At 45.6% G+C, this 20,227-nt stretch overlaps 1 protein-coding gene across 4 annotated transcripts in view; it reads right to left on the reverse strand.

The window, feature by feature from the left end:
• The window catches only part of HECTD4 (HECT domain E3 ubiquitin protein ligase 4), a 124,999-nt gene that overhangs the window by 70,113 nt on the left and 34,659 nt on the right, over positions 1–20,227 (reverse strand). For all 4 annotated transcript variants that reach the window (XM_081923233.1, XM_081923231.1, XM_081923234.1 and 1 more), the window contains exons 7-16: positions 14,484–14,654; positions 13,681–13,873; positions 13,148–13,309; positions 11,589–11,702; positions 10,555–10,695; positions 9,338–9,570; positions 7,613–7,758; positions 4,900–4,970; positions 3,798–3,903; positions 1,811–1,931 (exon numbers count right to left, since the gene is read on the reverse strand). In XM_081923233.1, the coding sequence (XP_081779359.1) occupies positions 1,811–1,931; positions 3,798–3,903; positions 4,900–4,970; positions 7,613–7,758; positions 9,338–9,570; positions 10,555–10,695; positions 11,589–11,702; positions 13,148–13,309; positions 13,681–13,873; positions 14,484–14,654 (1,458 nt within the window). The remainder of the gene's footprint in view (positions 1–1,810; positions 1,932–3,797; positions 3,904–4,899; positions 4,971–7,612; positions 7,759–9,337; positions 9,571–10,554; positions 10,696–11,588; positions 11,703–13,147; positions 13,310–13,680; positions 13,874–14,483; positions 14,655–20,227) is intronic.

Raw genomic sequence — 20,227 nt, forward strand, 5'->3', positions numbered from 1 at the left:
GAAAACGAAAAGGGAAATGTCAAATCATTCTCCTGCTAGACTGTCACAGCTCTGCAGTACATTACAAGAATGTAACAAAAGAGTCACTAACTCAAGCTAAAATTTGAGAGATGTGTCACAAATTGCTGGATTTTGCTTAGTTGACACATAGGCAAGTAACAGATACTCAAATTAATTCTTAAAACAAAGCTGAATTCACAGGGATCAATGGATACATTCTAGAAAGGTCAACAGAGTGGGAATGGGATCTCAACATATTTATTGCAGTACACAATGTAACTGTAAGTTTCAAACAATGCTGTATAGTTTATGCTTTGATTCCATGGGGGCACAGAAAACCTAAATTAAATTCAGCTTCCTGAAAACCTCATGCTTCCTTTTTTTTTTACTTAAAGCAAGTTGCTAGCCCTTATTGGCTTTTCAGATATGCTTCAAAGTGTGAGGAAATGTCTGCTGAAATCTCAGGAGTGGAGGCAACTAACTAGAAAGTAATAGAGCAGGAGAGCTCCAGTGCTCTGCCTAACACCTTACCCCTCCTCCACAACTGGCAAAACCACAATGATGCAAAATAGAAGCAGTTATGCAAATCTGCATGCCTGGAGAGGACACAGAATTCTGCTATTCTTGGTGCAGACTGTGGATGGCTTGGGTCCAGCATTTCAATTAGCACAGTACACTGGTCTAAATCTGGTCCCACCTACTAGTTCCCAAAGCCAGTACCCATTTGTTTAGCATTTCCTGCAATTCTTCCAAAATAGTCATAACCCAAATATTCAGGCTGCTTCTTCCTAACCCTGTGCCTTTCCTGTGAAGCAGGTCAGGATTGTTATGTTCATTATGCAGCCAGTATGGTATAGAGACAAAACTGTGCCAGAAAACAATGGAAATAATTAGGTTCAGTTTCCTATTTAGGTGCAAAACTCACTGGATAAGCTTGGGTCATTTACTCACACTCACCTACCTCTCATGACTGTTAGAAAGATAAATGAGCGGGAAGGCTGCAGCTCTGAGCAAATGAGGCAGGATAAAAATGTAGCAAGATAAACACTATTACAATGAGGGCTGAGGCTAAAACAGAGTGGCTTGGTTTGATTCAGATCCATTCATTTGTTTTTATTTATACCCCCGTTTTCTACAGCTAGAACCAAAAGCAGCTTGAAAGTTATTAAAATACAATCTAAAATTAAAAAATCACATTAAAAGCAATCAACACTGGTTTGTTCATTAAGTTTTACCACTAATGCCATGACTTAAACCGGACTTCCGGACATGCCATTCACTTTTAACTACCATGCTAACATTAGCTCTTAATTAGGATTTTTATTTTTTTTTTGTGGTTGACGTTCAAAGTAAGTGGCAGGGAGACAGAGCAGGGCAACATGTGGATTATCAGACATCTGGCCAAACACTCACAGAAGACAGCATGGAAAAGTTCATGCCGGTTTAGCCAGGTGCTCAATTTCATGGCAGGACAAAGTATAAGACTGCTCTTCCTAGGTGAGGCTGGGGGAAAAACTGGAAGAACAGCATCAGCACCTGCTGCCTGTTAGTACAATCTGAATCACAAGTTCCGAACTCTCCTAGGTACATAAGTCCTTTTTTCTCCTGTGTAGGAGAGTGTCAATACATCGGCATGTAGGTGGCATCCAGAAAACAATCAGTGAGGTTTGCAGGCTCATTTATAACATTTGACAATCCAAATGCTCCCCTTAAACCTTGCAGAGACTGCTGCACTGCCCCTATCCTGACTGTACTCATAAAACAAGAGGCCCTTTTGGAAAAAAAGAGCAAGCTAGGAGGTGTTACTCACAGGCACAGTTGAGAGGAGCCTTTGAAATTCATCTCTGGATACAGTTTGGCACTTGGTGATTAAGATACATGATTCTCGGACAACGATCTTGAGAATGTAGTGCAAAAGTTCATCGTTTAGTCTTTAAAAATGTAGGAAATATATGGTAAAATGGTGAGGGTTCAGTACTGGAAACAAAAACACTCATGTGCAAGCATATTAAGTTCTTTTGGTAATGGTGACCTAGTAGCTACCATAAAAGACACAGCCATGTTTTTATTTACTTAACTTACATCTGTCTACAGCTACAGGACAGTTCCACGCATCTAAGAGCAGGACCCTATGATTTACAACAAAACTCCTTAAAAGGGGGGTTTCAAAAGTTTTTGATACTGCTGGGGTCATGGCGGCATTTCCCATTGCAACAGGTGAGGCAAAACAGGAAGTGATGCCACCTTGCTCTGCCACGCCACCCACCTCTGCCAGCACCACCTCCGTGCCACTGCCCCTGCTGTCAGAGAAGTGGCGCCAGCATCAAAGCTAGTTTTAGGCAAGAGATCTCATAAGATCTCTCAGCACCAATGCCAGTGGCAGAGGCACAGGTGAGTCTGCTTTGGGGGCTTCTGCCACCCGAGGCAGCTGCTTCACCCCACTTCATGGGTGGGCTGGCCCTAGATGTGGTGTGGAGGTCCGTGCTTCTAAGCTCAAAACTCCACTGGTGCACTCTAGCACTCGGAAATGCCTGAAGCAGCTCTTTAGATCCCAGAAACGGGAGCACAAATTTATGAGAAGCTTTCTGAGGCAGGCAAACGCGTACCTAGCAAATGCCTGAGCAGAGGAAACTCCCTGTGGATTGGGCCTTCTGACAGTTTGCACTGCCCATAGAGATCCAAAGGGGATCTCGTTGCAAATAATTGCTGTGCACAAGAGAGTTGTGTGTGGTGGTGGTTGGGGAAATACAAAACAGATCATTTTATGCCATCATTTAATTGCTGAGGACTGCAAATTCACACTTTCAAACTCCCGTTTGGTTATTCCAAATGCGCTTTCCTAAAACTGCAACAAATGGTTTCCTTTATCTGTCTTGCAATCTAATGTTTGTTTGTTTAATATACTACCCATAGTTTTTCAGTCACATGTTTTTATGCTATGTCCATGGAGAGTAAGTATAGCAAGTAAAGCTCTAGGGCTTGAGTATCTCTTTTAATCTGGACTACTTTTAAAATAACTTGCCCTGAACGACACAGACCTGAAATAAATGAAAGACCACCTCCTTTCCTACATACCCTCTTGGTAGAGGGGGCCATCTTAGCAGTTTCTCTTCCCCGGGGACCCAGGATAGGGCATTTTGTGGAACTCCTTCCCCACAGAGGCGTGTCTAGCACCTTCATTATACAGCTTTCAGAGAAGGCTGAAGATGCAACTCTTTACCATGGATTTGACACTTGAGGTGTATATTTTTAGGATTGTTTAAATCTGTTTCTAATATTGCATTGTAATGCTGTAAACCGTCCTAGGACCTCAGGGTGAAGGATAAGCAATAAAATAAATAATAATAATAAAAACATATATTATGATCTGAGATTCTGAGATTCTGTCCCTGTAGCACTGGCTCTGTGGAGGATGTATCATATTATTTATCTTACTGCCAAATCTCTGGGATTTGAACTCAATTTTTAGACACTCTTCTTGAGAGGAAAATCAACTGGCCTGAAGCTACAAAAAAAAAACCAACCGATTTCTTATAGGCTTCTGTTGTTGTGATTGTTTCTTGAAATCGTTACTAATTGTTCCTTTTCTGTTGCTTAGCAAGACACAGGATTTGTGCCATCTCCTTTCCTTTTTAAAGGGGCCACTTGCCCCAAGCAAGCTGTGATGAAACACTTGGAAGCTGTACGACAGAAGCAGCAACTCTGAGAGAAGTCTTCATTGGATAGGATCCAGAGCTTTCAGCATGTGCACTAGGCAAATTAAACCCCTTACATGAAGGAAGACCCATGTCACTTACCTGTAATGCTCATCATCTTCGCTGCCAAATCTGTTGTTCTGAAGCTGCTCAGCCAGGTTAGTCATGATCACATTTCGAAGCTGGGCAAGCCCACTGTTTCTGTCTCCTACAAGGGAATAATTCATGCGGGAAACTGGCTATATATAGATGTTGGCCTCAGCTGTAAATTCATGCTCGATGAAAATATTTCTTATTAAATGTGCAGCAGACTATGCTTTCTGGACCATATACTTTTAGCCGGTAGATGCTTCTAGATGTGGATGATTTAGCAGCTACCAAGCATTGCTGCTCTGCTGTAAACTGGAAATGGAATACAAATTCTGCTTCCAGACTTCTAAAACTCTGCAGCCAAGTGTGAAGTCCACTTTTTCCAACCCCAAATGCTGGTTTTCATTGAGACTATTGTGAAACGCCCTCGGCCCAGTATACCTGAAGGAGCGTCTCCACCCCTATCATTCAGCCCGGACATTCAGGTCCAGCTCCAAGGGCCTTCTGGCGGTTCCCTCACTGCAAGAAGCGACGTTACAGGGAACCACTTCTCGGTAGTGGCGCCCGCCCTGTGGAACACCCTCCCATCATGTCAAGGATATAAACAACTATCTGACTTTTAGAAGACATCTGAAGGCAGCCCTGTTTAAGGAAGCTTTTAACATTTGATATTTTAGCGTGTTTTTAATATTCTGTTGGGAGCCGCCCAGAGTGGCTGGGGAAACCCAGCCAGATGGGTGGGGAATGAATAAATAAATAAATAAATGGTTAAATACTCCCTCCTCCCCTCACTGTACTCCTAATCATGGATTTGGAAAGGGAAGGGTTACATTGACAGATCTGATTTCCATAGAATGAAATGGCTAGCATAATCTATACAGGTCACAACCAGCCAGAATGGCAGCACAATGGGCCACCTACATCTGGGGCATCTGGAGGGGGGAAAGAGCTGGATTTTTGGCACTCTGAAATACAGTAGAAGCTGAACAGGAAAGGCATGATAGGGAGATATTTGTTGACCAACGTCAGGAAAACATGGCTACTCTAGAGCAAAATATCAGTGTGGAAGCTGCCTACAATGAATTTTCATTACAGTCTAAGTGAAAACACTTACCTTCTGTTAAAACCAACTTAAGCAAGTTATTAATTTCCACTTCTCCAGGATACAGGTTATTTAGACCAGAGCTTAAAGAAGAAAAAAGAAAAGGTAACATTTAGTATCTGCAAAGACAGAGCAACAGAGAATTAAAAGGTAAAGGGACCCCTGACCATTAGGTCCAGTCGTGACCGACTCTGGGGTTGCGGCACTCATCTCGCTTTATTGGCCGAGGGAGCCGGCATACAGCTTCCGGGTCATGTGGCCAGCATGACAGAGTATTGGGGCACCTTAAAATCAAGGAGATTAATTGTAGCATAAACATTGTCTTCTTTCTTTCTTTCGACTATTGAGACTACCTTTCTGAAAATTTTTAGCATTTGCTTCCTGAGTATAAAAGAAAAGTCAGGAATGTTGGGGTTTTTTGAATGATGTTAATGGTTAAGCAAGAAGGCCATCAACAGACAGTTTGGGGAAGTGGTGAGTAGGCTGGACTAAGACCTAGGAGACCAGGGTTCAAATTTCCACTTAACCATGAAGCTCACTGGGTAATCTTCCAGTTGCACTATCTCAGACTAAGCTACCTGATAGCATTGTTGCGAGGATAAACAAGGAAGAAAACTATGTATGCTACCTTGAGCTCCTTGGAGGAAAGGTGAGGCGTAAATGTAATAATAATATATACAAAGAAAACCACTATGTTCAGAAAGGGCCTCTTTGGATATCAAAAGGAAGCCTTTTCCACCCTGTTATGTAACCAGACTCAAACTAAGAATTATTTTATGGGAAATACGGTTCAAGCAAGCAACTGCTTCTACAGTTAAAGGAATGAAAACGCTCAAGCTTATTTAATTGTCTGTTATTGATGCTGCTTGTGCCACAGGGAGCAAGGAAAGCATACTACAGAAGCAATTGTATTTTAGTTTAAGTCTTACCTGTGTCATTTCTTGAAATGTTTGCTAGCAACTTACACAATGTACAATCTCTATTGCATTCGGTACCCAGTGAAGTAAATTAAGAATACTCTTATTTCATAGAAGAGGATCTGAGGCTAAGTAACTGCAACTCATCCAAGGCTATGCAGTCGGCCTGTGGCTCAGGAGGAATTTGAACTCAGGTTTGCCAGATCAAAGTCCAGCACTCAGCTGGCTGGCTATTAATTTAATTCTACACTCTGAAAATTTAATTCTACACTTCACCAGTGTAGAATTAAACCAAGTTTCTTCAACAACGTTATCTGGTCATATAGTGCAGCAACCAGTTAATAATTCTCTAACATTAATCAACATGGTTGAAAAAAACAGGATCCAAAATACGCGGTTATTATTCCAGAACTGAGAACACTGCGCCTCGTAAATACAGATCTACAAACTACTCTAGAAGATTTTGTTCTCAAGTTTTGGAGTGTGTCCCATATACAGGAAAATGCGACACCCAAGATAAGGCATGGGCAAACTCAGCCGTCCAGATGTTTTGGGACTACAACTCCCATCATCCCTAGCTAACAGGACCAGTGGTCAGGGATGATGGGAATTGTAGTCCCAAAATATCTTGAGGGCCGAGTTTGCCTATGCCTGCCCAAGATGAATGCCCTTTGTCCTTTAGATGCACATTATCTGGTTATCTTAACGCAGGACTGTGACGCTCCCCATGCTTTGGTGGCAGACAGAAGAGTGGGGACCATCTTCAACCTTGTAACTAAAACTAGCCAAAAGAACTATGCCCGACCAGCACCAGCAGCAGTAGCTCTCACAACAGAACTTCAAAATCACCCTAAAGTAGATGGTAGAAATGCTTGCTTTCTTCTATATAGCTGATACCAGCTATCTAGGACTTTCTGACTATTTTAACTGATGGCCTCCTAAGAGTGCAATGCCCAAAACTGGGAAATAGGCTGGCCAGCTGGTTAATTTTAAAGTTATGCATTTAAACAACAGGTTTATATTCTCTACTACTGTATGCTGCAAGTGTCTGGTATAAGACAGAACCCAATGACAAAGCTTGGATGTTGTCTGGCAAATATCCACCCTACCCACAACCTCCTCTCATTTTAAGATTTTTAACCTCAGCTAGCAAGAAGCAATGGAACACGGGTGGCGCTGTGGTCTAAACCACAGAGCCTAAGGCTTGCTGATTAGAAGGCCAGCAGTTCAAATCCCCGTGACGGGGTGAGCTTCCGTTGCTTGGTCCCAGCTCCTGCCCACCTAGCAGTTCGAATGCACATCAAAGTGCAAGTAGATAAATAGGTACCGCTCTGGCAGGAAGGTAAACGGCGTTTCTGTGCGCTGCTCTGGTTCACCAGAAGCGGCTTAGTCATGCTAGCCACATGACCCAGAAGCTGTACGCTGGCTCCCTCGGCCAATAAAGCGAGATGAGCGCCGCAACCCCAGAGTCGTCCGCGACTAGACCTAATGGTCAGGGGTCCCTTTAACTTTAGCAAGAAGCAGGCTGGAAAGTGACAGTAGCAGTTCCTATCCCCAAAAAACACCCTGTGACCTGGAACAGACAGGGAGGAAGCCTAGCATATACTGGTGACCAAACTAGCTGCCTTCCTTTGGGCTAGGTTCAGCCAAGCCTTAGTGTAAAGCACAGAAAATTCACACTTTACTATGAGGAAGCTTGGGATGGCTGCTTTGTGGTTTTTACCAAGTCAGGCCTTGGAAGTATTATCTTCACAAGGACTACAGCATTTGTAGGATTTGATTGATTGTAGTGAGCTCAGAGGACATACCTGATTGCCAGGCAGACCTCCTTCTGGATCTCAGGGCTGATCTGGTCCACTGGTGCCATCAGTAACTGCCAAAGCAAGAGGCCGGAACGTCTTACGATGTCACGATTCTTCTCGGTTTGGGGGCTGAAGAAAAATTTAAAAACCACCTGCAAGGACAAACATGGGACTGTATGGACAAATGCTCGTGTTGAATTGTCAGACATGAGTAAGAGAGTACCATAAAAAGAGTACAGTGGTACCTCGGGTTAAGTACTTAATTCATTCCGGAGGTCTGTTCTTAACCTGAAACTGTTCTTAATCTGAAGCACCACTTTAGCTAATGGGGCCTCCCGCTGCCGCCACGCCGCCAGAGCACAATTCCAGTTCTCATCCTGAAGGAAAGTTCTTAACCTGAAGCACTATTTCTGGGTTAGCAGAGTCTGTAACCTGAAGAGTATGTAACCTGAAGCGAGGTACCACTGTATATGGAATCTGATGGTTCGCTTATTTATATTAATATAATTTATTGCAGTCTCTGCCATGCCCACAGGGTCCCCACTCTCACTGAAAGGAGATTTAAAGGAAGCACTGAGTTGGAGCCAACAGATTAGTTTGCAGTGTGTGGTTGGGAGCAGAGCGCATGTGTGATGCCTATAGCAATTGCTTCAGTTTGCAGGTGTGACCATACACCCGAAAAAGGTGGACAACCCCTCTCACCAGCTTCATTCCAGTGGCCAAAGGTGAGGAACAAAAAGCAAAAGTCCCTCAAGAAAAAACAGAAGAAAATGTGAACATTTCCTCTGCCCTCTACTGACTTAACCACACAAGTTAGCTGAAACAGGTGGGTCTGATAACACTTACAACAATTGCTGGAGAATACCATCAAGAACACCTCTCTCTCTTCCATGACTGAGAAAGAACTCACCAATGCTCCAATTCAGTTCCAGCACTTCTTACTCTGCTCACAGGAAGCATGAGAAAATCCTTATATATTCCTCAACTCCCAGGTTAAGGGAACCCCACTAAGGGCACCATATTTTTCGCTCTATAGGACACACTTTTCCACCTCCAAAAATGAAGGGGAAATGTGTGTGCGTTCTATGGAGCGAATGCAGGCTTTCGCTGAAGCCTGGAGAGCAAGAGGGGTCGGTGCGCACCGACCCCTCTCGCTCTCCAGGCTTCAGGAAGCTATCCGCAAGCCTTGGGAGCTTGGCGAGAGTGCCCGCAACCCAAAGCCTGGGGCACGCTGAGCAGATATCCGCAAGCCTGGGGAGCTCGGTGGATAGCAGCCTCCAAACCCGACCTGGTTTGGAGGCTGGCGGTGGGGAAAGCAGCGCTTCTCCCCACCGCCAGCCCCACAAGCTCGGGGGACAGCAGGGAGGCGGAGCACCGCCTTCCTGCTGTTCCCCAATCTGGTTTGGAGGCTGGCGGTGGGGAGAAGCAGCACTCCCCCCCCCTCTGCCAGCCCCATAGAGCAGGTGGAAAGGAACCCAAAGCCTCCAGAGACCAGAGGGAACTCCCGCTGGGCTCCGGAGGCTTGGGGTGTACGCACCTTGAACACACAGAACGCACCTTGACTTAGAGGGGGAGAACAATAAAAAAAAAATTCCCTTGTTCTCCCCCTCCTATGGTCCGGTGCGTCCAATAGAGCGAAAAATACGGTACTTTGCCTGAGTATCCCACCCCCCCAATCCAAAAGCAAACAATTACATTAGGATAGCACAATTACACTAGGATAGCACGCACCTGGAAGACAACCAAGATGCAGCGTATAATACAGGTGTCCCCATTGACCATAGCTTTCTCCATAATGTCGCAAATGCTGCTCAGATGATGGCCCTCGATTGGGTGTTGCTTGCCCAGAAAGTTTGTGATTGGAAGGTTGTTACTCGCTGCCAGCAGGTTGAGTTGATGGATACACATAGCACCAACATGGTGCAGTAATTGATTGATAACCTCATTTGTGGTTATGGCATCTCCTAAAGAAGTAAGAAACGTTTGATAAATCGGCAGTGTGCATTTCAAGGTATCGTCAAGGTTTATTCGTTCTGTGCCTTTCAACTAGTCTGAAACATAAGGTTCCCCACCCCCAAATATTCAAATAACCGTGTGTGTGGAATTCAAATAGAGAATTGCCAGGTATGATCCTCAGTGTTGCCAGGTTATAAGTAGAATGATGAAGTTTGGTGCTTGCGATCTCGGGGGGGACACTCTCAGTTGGAATAAGCAACACTAGATAGACATCTAGGTGGGCCAATGGTCTGACAGTAAGGCATCTACATATATTTATATAGATGGAAGGGAAGCAAGAGAAGGGCATGGAGATTGAGTGTAGTTGCCTACAAGTTTCAAATAACTGGGAATAGCAACCATACATGCAGCGCTGAAGCAAGGGTATTTTGCACAGCTTGGATCCCTCTAACATGGATTTGTTGGTTTGGCCTTTGCAAGCCACCACCTCTCAAACTCACTTTTTACAAATGGAAAATTAACAAACTACTTCATGAGAGTTTCGACAGGGTAAACATGTTGAAGTTTGCCCCACACTACAATTTGTGCTATATAGCTGATGATGTGGTATCAATATCTGATTATTTCACTGCTAATGTTTGCATTCCGAGAAGCACCGTTTTGTGCCTTTCTCCTGCAGGTGTAATAGTCAATTGCCTTCCTTCAGCGGAATTCCACAGAAATTCAAAGGAAAGATCCCAGCATCTTGTAGTTTGTAACTTCAAAAGCAGGAGAACTTCAAACACCCTGATTATTATTTTGGTTCTGATCAAAGGAAGTTCTGTTCGATATATACCCTCACCAACCTTGTATGAAAGAGCTGTTCTGCCCTGCTGGTTTCTCAGTCAGGTGCAGCATGGCTCAAAGGCAATGCCCACTGATCGAGGCCCGTCCATCTCACATTTCACTAACATGACTTTGTACAGAGTGCTGGCTGCTGATTTCCCCCTCACCTTTTGGTTCCACAATTATATGGCTGACTCCGAGCCTCTGGCAAACGTAATGGAAGGCTTGGTTCCCTGGATTGCACCATTGATCAATATAGTCGTTCGAGCATGTCCAGATCATGTTATTCATAGCATCATAGCACGCTCCTGAACAAAAACAATCAATAGCTCTTTTTATCAAAAGTGGCTTATAATGCAAAACAGGTCGAGACAGATGCCTTTATGGTTGGTAACAATTCCTCTGTCTCTTAACATACGCATTCACCTCCTCCCTCCTCTGCACCCCTTCTCACCAACAGCATCATTTGGTCCTAAAGGACTTTTCTTTGTTTTTATTCCTCAGAAGTAAAGACTGTTCCTAAGTATTCCATAACAGCTCAGCAGCTAAGCCAACAGCTAGGGAGGTCTTCTTGCAATTAATCTTACATCTAATAAGAGATGTTTCCAAGATAGCAGCTTATTTGCAACTCAGATTTTTACACATTTTCTAGTTTACCTGATTTTGGGGAGAAGCTGATAAAAGCACTCCCCCCCCCCCCCGTAGATTTGCTTGCTTTAATGGACTGCCTCTCTTGCCTTCATTCAACCATAAAAAGCACTCCAGTGTTCACCACTCCAAGGCTGGTGTTTACTTTGCAAATAGATTTATAGATATTGCTATCGATGGTACAAAATAAAGCAAGAAATGACTGTCTGATCTCCCCTCTGCCATGATCCACAAATGTTAACTTAAAAACCCCACCACCATTACATTGCCAATGGCACCTTAGGTCAGCCAAGGTTTAGAGCAAATATACAGTTTCAAGCAGTTCTCCTGTACATATATATTGTTAATTGCCTCTTATTATAAACTTTATTAGCCTTCTCTTACTTTGGCAGGTTATTTCTGTTACTTTAAAAAAGAAAAAAAGAGGTGTGCCTGAACAGATTAGCTGTTTAAAGCAAGCCAGATTCTGCTCAGATAAACCTGTAATCAAGGGCATCAAACGCCATTATTGCCATTACCAAGTTGCATCTAAAACTGCATATTAATTCCTTACCAAGACCAGGAACAAGAGCACCGCGTCCAAGTGAGCTCCCAGCAGCATCAATGAGATCCGCTCGACTTGTAAACTGTCCATCTGAGATACTGTACACCAAACTCGAAGCCAGAACTTTAAACAGAGAGCCTACAATCAATCCCTTGAAAGCTCACATATTTATTTGAACTGTGTGTTATGCACAGGAGCTTAATTGTTAAACACAGACAGTTATTTAATTTCTACAGTGAGAGAATTGAGATACCGAGGCTTGTACTTAACTGGAAGCCTTTTGCCCTGGAAACTCTACCTGCTTTTCCCAAACTTCAGCTGAAGCCCCACGGGTCGCTGGCAACCCCAAGCCTCCCTCCATATCAGTGGTGTAGCGTGGGTTGTCAGCACCCGGGGCAAGGCAAGTAATTTGCGCCTCCTAACCCGTGGATTTGCGCCCCCTAACCCTAACCCCCAGATGTTGTGCCCAGTGCGGCAGTCCCCCCCTGCACCCCCCACGCTACGCCACTGCTCCATATGTTGCAGGTCAGGGGTATGGAACCTCAGACCTACGGGCCAAAAGAAGCCTTTGCGGGCTCTCTATCCACCCTTGCGACTCTCCCCAGGCCAAGCTCTCTGCCCAGACTAGCTCTGCAACCTCCTTGAATGCCTTTGCCTGGCTGGAATGTCTCCTTGAGCTGTGATAATCCCTCTTGTTTGCCTGAACAGAGAGGAGTGTATGCATAGAAACCCCTGAGTTTTTGTATTGCTGGAATGTAGCCTACTATACAACAGTAAGAGTCACATCCACCGTACTACCCACTTTTGCCTCTGACTACACCCACTACTGATATGCAGCTTCTGGAAGGTGCCCCTTGGCCTGAAAAATGTGGGTACTATATAAGCATGTTGTCCAGTAACAGTAGCACCACCGTTGCAGGGGTTTGGACTAGATGGCCCTTGTGGTCCCTTCTAACGCTACAATTCTATGATTCTATGCTCTCAACAGGGGCAGGGCAGTCATGTGTATTTTAGTCATGTGACTGTCACATTCACATGCAAAGCAAGGGTGGAGGAGTGTCTAGTCTTACATGAAAAGGAGATGAGAGGAATGAAACCCACCCCTTTCCCTCTGCTGTGCTCACTGCCCCAAGCAATTACAGCTCCCCGACAATCTTTCAGTATCAGAGTGGGTCTAAAAGAAAAACGTCTGCAAGAAAAGGAACTCTGCTGCATCAAAGCTGCATCAAAGCATACCCTTATCCCCATCTTATATATCAACTGGGCAGATATTTTCATCAAATTTGAACACTAAGCCCTACGCTGGAAATAGGTTTTAAGGCTATACCCAGCTAGCTCAAATCAACGACTGAGAAATAAACTTGGAAGAAGTGCCTTATTTAAGGTGGACAGATGGAGCAAAATAATGATTTACAATAAATAAATATAATGGCACTGGATACATTAAGAGAATTATCTAGGGACCAAGCGGAAAGGCAGCGCAAGATGCATGGCAAATCAGATTGCTGGGTATTAAAAAAACCAAACCAACTCAGAGGGAGCAAGAAGGGAGGCTGGAGAGGACTTACTTTTCAAGGACGACAAGCCACTTGTTCCACCAAAGAGCGACCGTGTGGCAGAACTGCCAGAGCCACCCGGGGGTGGGACTAACATCACCAAATAAGTCCCACATGTGTATATTGGAGTCTTTCGTAGCATTTTTAGAGGCAGACCACAACTAGTGTTAGCAGCTGAAAAGATCAGATGAACATCATGAGAAGCAAAAAAAAAAATGCTGTTGCCCATGAAAAAGGCAGAAAAGAGGGGGGGACTAAATTCTGGGATGAAAGCTGGATGGATGGACAAGCGAGATTCAAACCCCAAAGAGAAGCCTACAGTTACTTGTGTTACAATGTAGGATCTTGAGAAGAGACACCATCTACCAAGATAATGCCTTCATCTGAAACAAGAGGACCCCACACTTCCAGCAGAGACTGTGCAGGAGATGCTCCCGGTGTGCTCTGACACATAGGGCATGAGAAGCAAAATTATCCTTAATACTGGACTCTGCTTATCAAAGCAAATCAAGGTGCAAAATCATTAAAACAAACCCCCTCCTCACCTGCTTGGTCCTCTTTCAGCGTATTGGAGATGGTGGAGCCAGTCAGGGCAGCCAAGGTTGCTGAGGGAGAGGCTCTGTACCTTGAAAGCCTGCTCAGAAGCATCTCATTGATGCTTTTTGCTGAATCCCCCTCTTTCCTCATGAGTATTATCCGCTCTTGGAGGGGATTGGCCACACAGGCGCCATTTTCCACCTAGTCCAATGAGCCAAGACAACACAGAGCATTACCTGTCTGGGGGGGGAAATGCACCCCAAACTCTAGTCCCTGAGCACAGGCTCAAATGGGGGAGGGATGAACCTTAATTATGAGACGCAGACTGCCCATCCTGAGCAGTATCAGCGTTGATCACAATGCAATGAGAAAGATATTGGATTTGGGCATTTTATAATTATGAAACGAAGGGATGAACACATGAGAAATAAAATATCAAATGGTACACAGGACACACATTCAGCAGCAAGTAAATGCACATGGAGAAGTGGAAGACAGAGATGGAGTAGTCACAGCTACAAGGCGTAGAAGGGAAAATATTTTGCAAATTGAAAGTACTCTGTAAACAACAAGCAGTAACTAGCTTTAAGCATTAAAGGCATTTGCAGCCTGCTCCTTAGCCAAAAAAGCAGCTTACAATATGGTCCTTTATCCTCACAATCTAAGACGACACAAATGGAAAAGGGACCAGGAGGAAAGAGGGGGAAAGGAAGCTCAGGCACTAACTTAAGTTACAGAGAAAAGCCCAATTCCTATCGCCATTCTCCCCCCCCCCCAAAAAAAACAACAACAACAAAACACCAGCACTCACTGTGAGCTCAAAAACATCCATGAAGACAGAGTGTCCCTTTGGTGTTTTTTCGTTCAAGCTTGCAGGAGACCAAATCCAATAGAAGTAGGTGCCATCGGAAGAAAGGTGCACAGTGGTCATAGTGCTGCCAACTGGAAAGTGATCTGCTGGCATTGGGAGAAGCTGACATACCTGTAGCATCGCATAAAAGCAAAGGGAATATGAAGGTGAGAGAGAGGACGGGAGGAGAAGGGATAAAAATTCTGTTGTATTAACTCTCATGAACACTGACATGATAAACTGGCCTAGTTTATGTGTAATGCTAAGGTGCTTTACTCCTTTCCTGGTCAATTTGCTGCAGTGCTGTCCTGAACCAAGCCATAGGTTGGCTTAATATGTCATCCAAACTTTGGCTCATGGTTTAGTTCTCGTGGACAAACCATGAGCTATCAACTATACAATCTCATGGTTACCATCTTGTGATTAATCCAGAGAGATCTAAACATGGACTTGAGCCCAGATAATATGCCAAGCTATTACCACTGAGCAATTCTGCAAAAGACTAGCTCACTTGTCTCGTTTTATAATTAACACCAATTTTTATGCTTTGTAGGACTGTTCAACATGCCTACCTATACAGTCGTACCCCCTTGTTTTGCGGCTGGGATCAGTTCCAGCGCCCCAGCCGCTAGCCAAAAAGGACACAGGGCAAAGTGCCACGGCTGCACGCAGAGTAGTTTGCGTTTCTGCGCATACACGAAGCGCAATTTTGTCCTTCTGCACATGTGTAAGTAACAAACTTGGAATTAACCTGTTCCGGTACTTCCAGGTTTGCCACGGACGTTCACCAGAATGAACGCTAGAAAAGACGGACGTTCGTGGAGGTATTGCTATAAAGGAAAGTACTGGAAACCAAACTTGCTTTGTCCAGATACCTTGCCATTTAAAAAAAAAAAAAAATCACTCAATAACCAAATAAGCACTCCCATCAAATCCCACATCCTCACAATGTTCGATTTTACTTGACTTCCTTGAACTTGGGAGGGCCAATATGTGAAGCACCTACTTTGCAAACAGAAAATCCCAGGTTCAGCTCCCAGCATCTCCAGGAACAACTGGGAAAGACTTGATGATTTAAATAAGCAAGAAAAAGATTTTATTTACATCAGTCTCCCTTTGATACTTCATATGTTTACTAAGAAAATGGTGCAAATCTGACAGCTAAATCATGTTGTTTTACAACTAAATAGATTCTTTACACTATTGCTTCATTTTTACAACCAAGCCTCACATCACAATATATACATTTTGCATGATTTCCATTTTAACTGGAAAAGGAGCATCTTTAACATATATGAGGCATCTAACTTATTTTTATACGACCAACAGCAATTACAGTTTGCAAGTACAATAGTACAATCCTATTTAATCAACCAGAACATAAGAAGAGCCCTGCTGCATCAGGCCAAAGGCCCGACTGCTTCATTTCTGCTTCAATGGCCCAGCCCCACCCTCACAAAAAAAAGAAGCAAACAAAAATGAAGAGCCCATGACTGATAGTTTAAAATTGGATTGATTTTTACTGAACAAAGTGGAGAAAATTATTTCCATCAAGTGAAGATGTAATGTTTGGTAGCTGGAGTGTAAATATCAGTATTTGGGAAATGATCAGATTGGTTCTTCATTTATGCATTTGTGTAAAATGAGGTACAGTGGTACCTCGGGTTAAGTACTTAACTCGTTCCGGAGGTCCGTACTTAACCTGAAACTGTTCTTAACCTGAAGCGCCACTTTAGCTAATGGGGCCTCCCGCTGCCGCCGCGCCCGCCAGAGCCCGATTTCTGTTCTTATCCTGAAGCAAAGTTCTTAACTATTTCTAGGTTAGTGGAGTGTGTAACCTGAAGCGTATGTAACCTGAAGCGTATGTGTGATGGGACGATGAGCTGCTTGTGCGTAAAATGCAAGTCCCTCAGAGTTTGATCAGGTTTTCAAACCTCTGCCTGTGACGGAGCCCCTCCAGCATGGCTGCGTCAATCACTAGTAGAATCCGAAAGTGGCTGCTTTCGGAAACGTTTCCAACATAAAAGCTCCTTAACGGAAACACGTCGTCTGGCCTCTCGGCGTGACAGTTTCCGTCGAGGTGTGGGTGTCCCTATAGGAGGTCCTGAGACCTCCCCACTGGTTTCGCTTGAAGCGTCTCTGAGCCATCCCTCCGACTCACTTTCCCTTGGAGTTCTTGCTCGCCCTCTACTGGTTCCCTCTTCCGCTGCTACTGCTCTCTCAACCTCAGGGAGCCTTTGCACCTGCGGCGCTTTAGATGTCAGTTCCCTGACATCCACCTCCCCTCCAGGGCCCCCTTCACCCCCTCCCGTCTCCTCTCCTACTGGCGGTGAGGAGGTAAAACCCCTGAAAGAACCTCCCTCATCTTCCGACGTCGCGAACACTTCCTTCCACTTGTTGCTGTTCCTACTCTCTAGGTACTCTTCGTCATCAGAGTCCACTCCATCTTCCAACTCCGACTCCGCGAACCCTTCCATTTCCTCTTCCTCATCGGTGGTGCCGAAATACTCCCTCCTAAACCTTGCTATAGGCTGAGGTTTCCTCGGGAACCTTTGGTGGAACGTTTCTGTTAAAACCTCGTCATTGACTTCCTCTGCACTTACCCAGGTGTTTTCTGACTCCGGTTCCCCTTCCCACGCCACCAAATACTCCACCTGATTACCCTTCCACCTGGAATCGAGGATTTCCGCTACATGGTTGCGGCGTTCCCTCTCTTCCAAGGCTGGTCCCTTGACGTGCTCCCCTTCACGTCCCCCCCTGTATGGTGACAGTAACGACCTGTGGAACACTGGGTGCAATTTCATGTGGTTGGGTAATCGGAGTTTGAAAGCTACCGGGTTGACCTGCTGAATCACCTCAAAGGGTCCCAATCTTCTGGGCCTCAGTTTCTTACAACCCCCTTTGAACGGCAACCCTTGGGTTGACAACCACACTTGATCCCCCACCCTTATGGTTTCACCTTCCCTTCTGTTCTTGTCTGCCTGCTTCTTATATTGTGCCTTGGCCCTTTCTAAGTTGAGCTGGAGCTGCTGATGGATGGCTTCCATCTCTTCTACAAAATGTTCAGCCGCTGGAACGCTCCATCTCTCCCCTCCTTCCCCTGGAAATGCCCTGGGGTGACACCCGTAATTAGCCAAAAAGGGACTCATCCCTGTGGACACATTCTCCGCATTATTGTAGGCAAATTCTGCCAACGCCAACTTTTCGACCCAATCGTTCTCTCTGTCATTGACATAACACCTAAGATATTGTTGAAGAATGCCATTTGCCCTTTCCGCCTGCCCGTTGGTTTCAGGGTGCCGGGCAGTTGAAAAATTAACTTCCACGTGTAGCAAGCTCATGAGCTTCCTCCAGAACCTGGAAGTAAATTGTTTGCCTCGATCTGAGATCACCCTCGAGGGAGCCCCGTGCAACCTAAAGATATGTTCCACAAACAACTTCGCCGTTTCTTCCGCTGTGACTGCATGTGAACATGCTACAAAATGGCACATCTTAGTTAACAGGTCTACTACTACCATGATGGCTGTTTTCCCCTTGGACCTTGGCAGATCCGTCATAAAATCTATTGATATCGCTTCCCAAGGCCGTTCTGGTGTGGGTAAAGGTTCTAATAACCCTGCCGGCGCCCTTCTTTCCCCTTTGGCTCGCTGACATTGGTCACACCCTCTTACATACTCCCTTACATCTTCCCTCACCTTAGGCCACCAAAATTCCCTGGTAACCAACCACATGGTTTTGTGTTGCCCAAAATGTCCCGCCGTGGGGCTATCATGCAACTGCTTGAGTACTCTCCCCCTCAATTCACCTTCGGGTATATACAGTGCCCCTTTGTAATACAATGCCCCATTTCTTTCCTCAAAACCTCCGGGGCTCTCGCCCTCCCCCCTGAGACCTCTGAGCTTATCCTGGGCATATTCATCATTTTCCGTTTCCTCCACCAGTTCCCGTTGCCCCACCAGCGCCGCCCCACACACCCAGCGGTCCTCCGGGATGACATGTCTCTCTTCGATCACCTCCTCCCCTTCCCAATATTCTGGTTTGCGTGAGAGCGCATCCGCCCTGACGTTTTCTGGGCCTGGCACATAACAAATCTCAAAGTTAAATTTGGAGAATTCCTGTGCCCATCTCACTTGTCGTTGGTTGAGCACTCGAGCTGTTCTCCAATACTCTAAATTTTTGTGGTCGGTGCACACTTGCACCTTGTGTTGTGCCCCAATTAATAAATGTCTCCACCTCCGGAATGCTTCGTGAATGGCAAGTAGTTCCCTGTCATACACCGTGTAATTCCTCTCGGACTTATTCAGTTTCCGCGAGAAGAATGCACACGGTCTCCACTCCGACGCACTCCTCCCCGGTTGAAGAAGGACCGCCCCTATAGCCCGGTCGGATGCATCTGTTTCCACTCTCATGGGTTTTTGTAAATCCACATGCAGAAGTTGTTCTTCCGAGGCGAAAGCCCTTTTCAGTTCTTCAAAGGCTCGATCCGCCTCCACCGTCCAAACAAATTTCTTCTTGCTGCTGAGGCAGTCGGTGATGGGCGCCGTCAAGTGGGCAAAGTTCTTGATGAACTTCCGATAAAAGTTCCCAAACCCCAAGAATCTTTGCACGTCCTTCTTGGTCTTCGGTGTCTTCCATTCCAGTACCGCTTGAACCTTGCCTGGATCCATGGCCAATCCCTTGTCTGACAAGCGGTACCCCAGGAATTCCACCTCCTTGGTATGAAACTGGCACTTCTCCAGTTTCACCCACAGCTGGTTGGCTTGCAGCCTGCCCAACACTTCTCGAACGTCCCTCACATGCTGTTCCTCATCTTCCGAATACACCAACACGTCGTCTAAAAAGGCCACACAGTTCTTGTAGAGCAAAGGTCCCAGAACGTGGTTTATAAAAGCTTGAAAACAGGCGGAGCCCCCTTGTAGACCGAAGGGCATAACGAGGTATTCAAAGGCTCCCAAAGGGGTAAACATGGTGGTCTTCCATTCATCTCCCTTCCTTATGCGTATCAGATTGTACGCCCCCCGCAGGTCCAGTTTTGTAAAAATCTTTCCCTTCCTTACTCTGGTCAAAATGTCGTCAATTCGGGGCATAGGGAAAGCCAGGGGCTCCGACACTGCATTGAGGGCCCTGAAGTCACACACCAGTCTCGGTTTGTCTGTGTTCTTTTTGTCCACAAAGAACACTGGGCTGCCCCCCACCGCTCGGGACTCTCTGATGAAACCTCGCTTCAAGTTTTTGTCAATGAACTCCCTCAGCTCCTGCATCTCCCTGTCTGACATGGCGTACAGCTTGCCTACTGGGAGTTGGGCCCCTGGGAGTAGGTTGATTTGACAGTCAAAGGGTCTATGCGGTGGCAGTTTGTCTGCTTCCCTTTCGCTGAATACGTTGCTCAGATCTGCGTATTGCGGGGGCACCTTCCCTTTGCCCATCACTTCCATCCCCACTAGGGTGACTCTGTCTCCTCCCGAGACCTTCCCCTCCTTGCAGTGTTCTAGGCAATGCGCTGACCCAAAGGAGACCACCCTCTGATGCCAGCCCACTAGCGGATCGTGTAGCGCCAGCCAGCTCATCCCCAAAATGATGGGCGCTCCTCCCAGGATGGCCACATTAAACGCTATCTGTTCGGTGTGCCTTGCCACTCTCATTATCATCGGGACAGTCTGTTGGCTAACTTCTCCCCCCAACAGCTCTCTGCCGTCAATCGTAGT

This window comes from Podarcis melisellensis (assembly GCF_964234715.1).
Source record: "Podarcis melisellensis genome assembly, chromosome: 8".
Taxonomy (NCBI): domain Eukaryota; kingdom Metazoa; phylum Chordata; class Lepidosauria; order Squamata; family Lacertidae; genus Podarcis; species Podarcis melisellensis.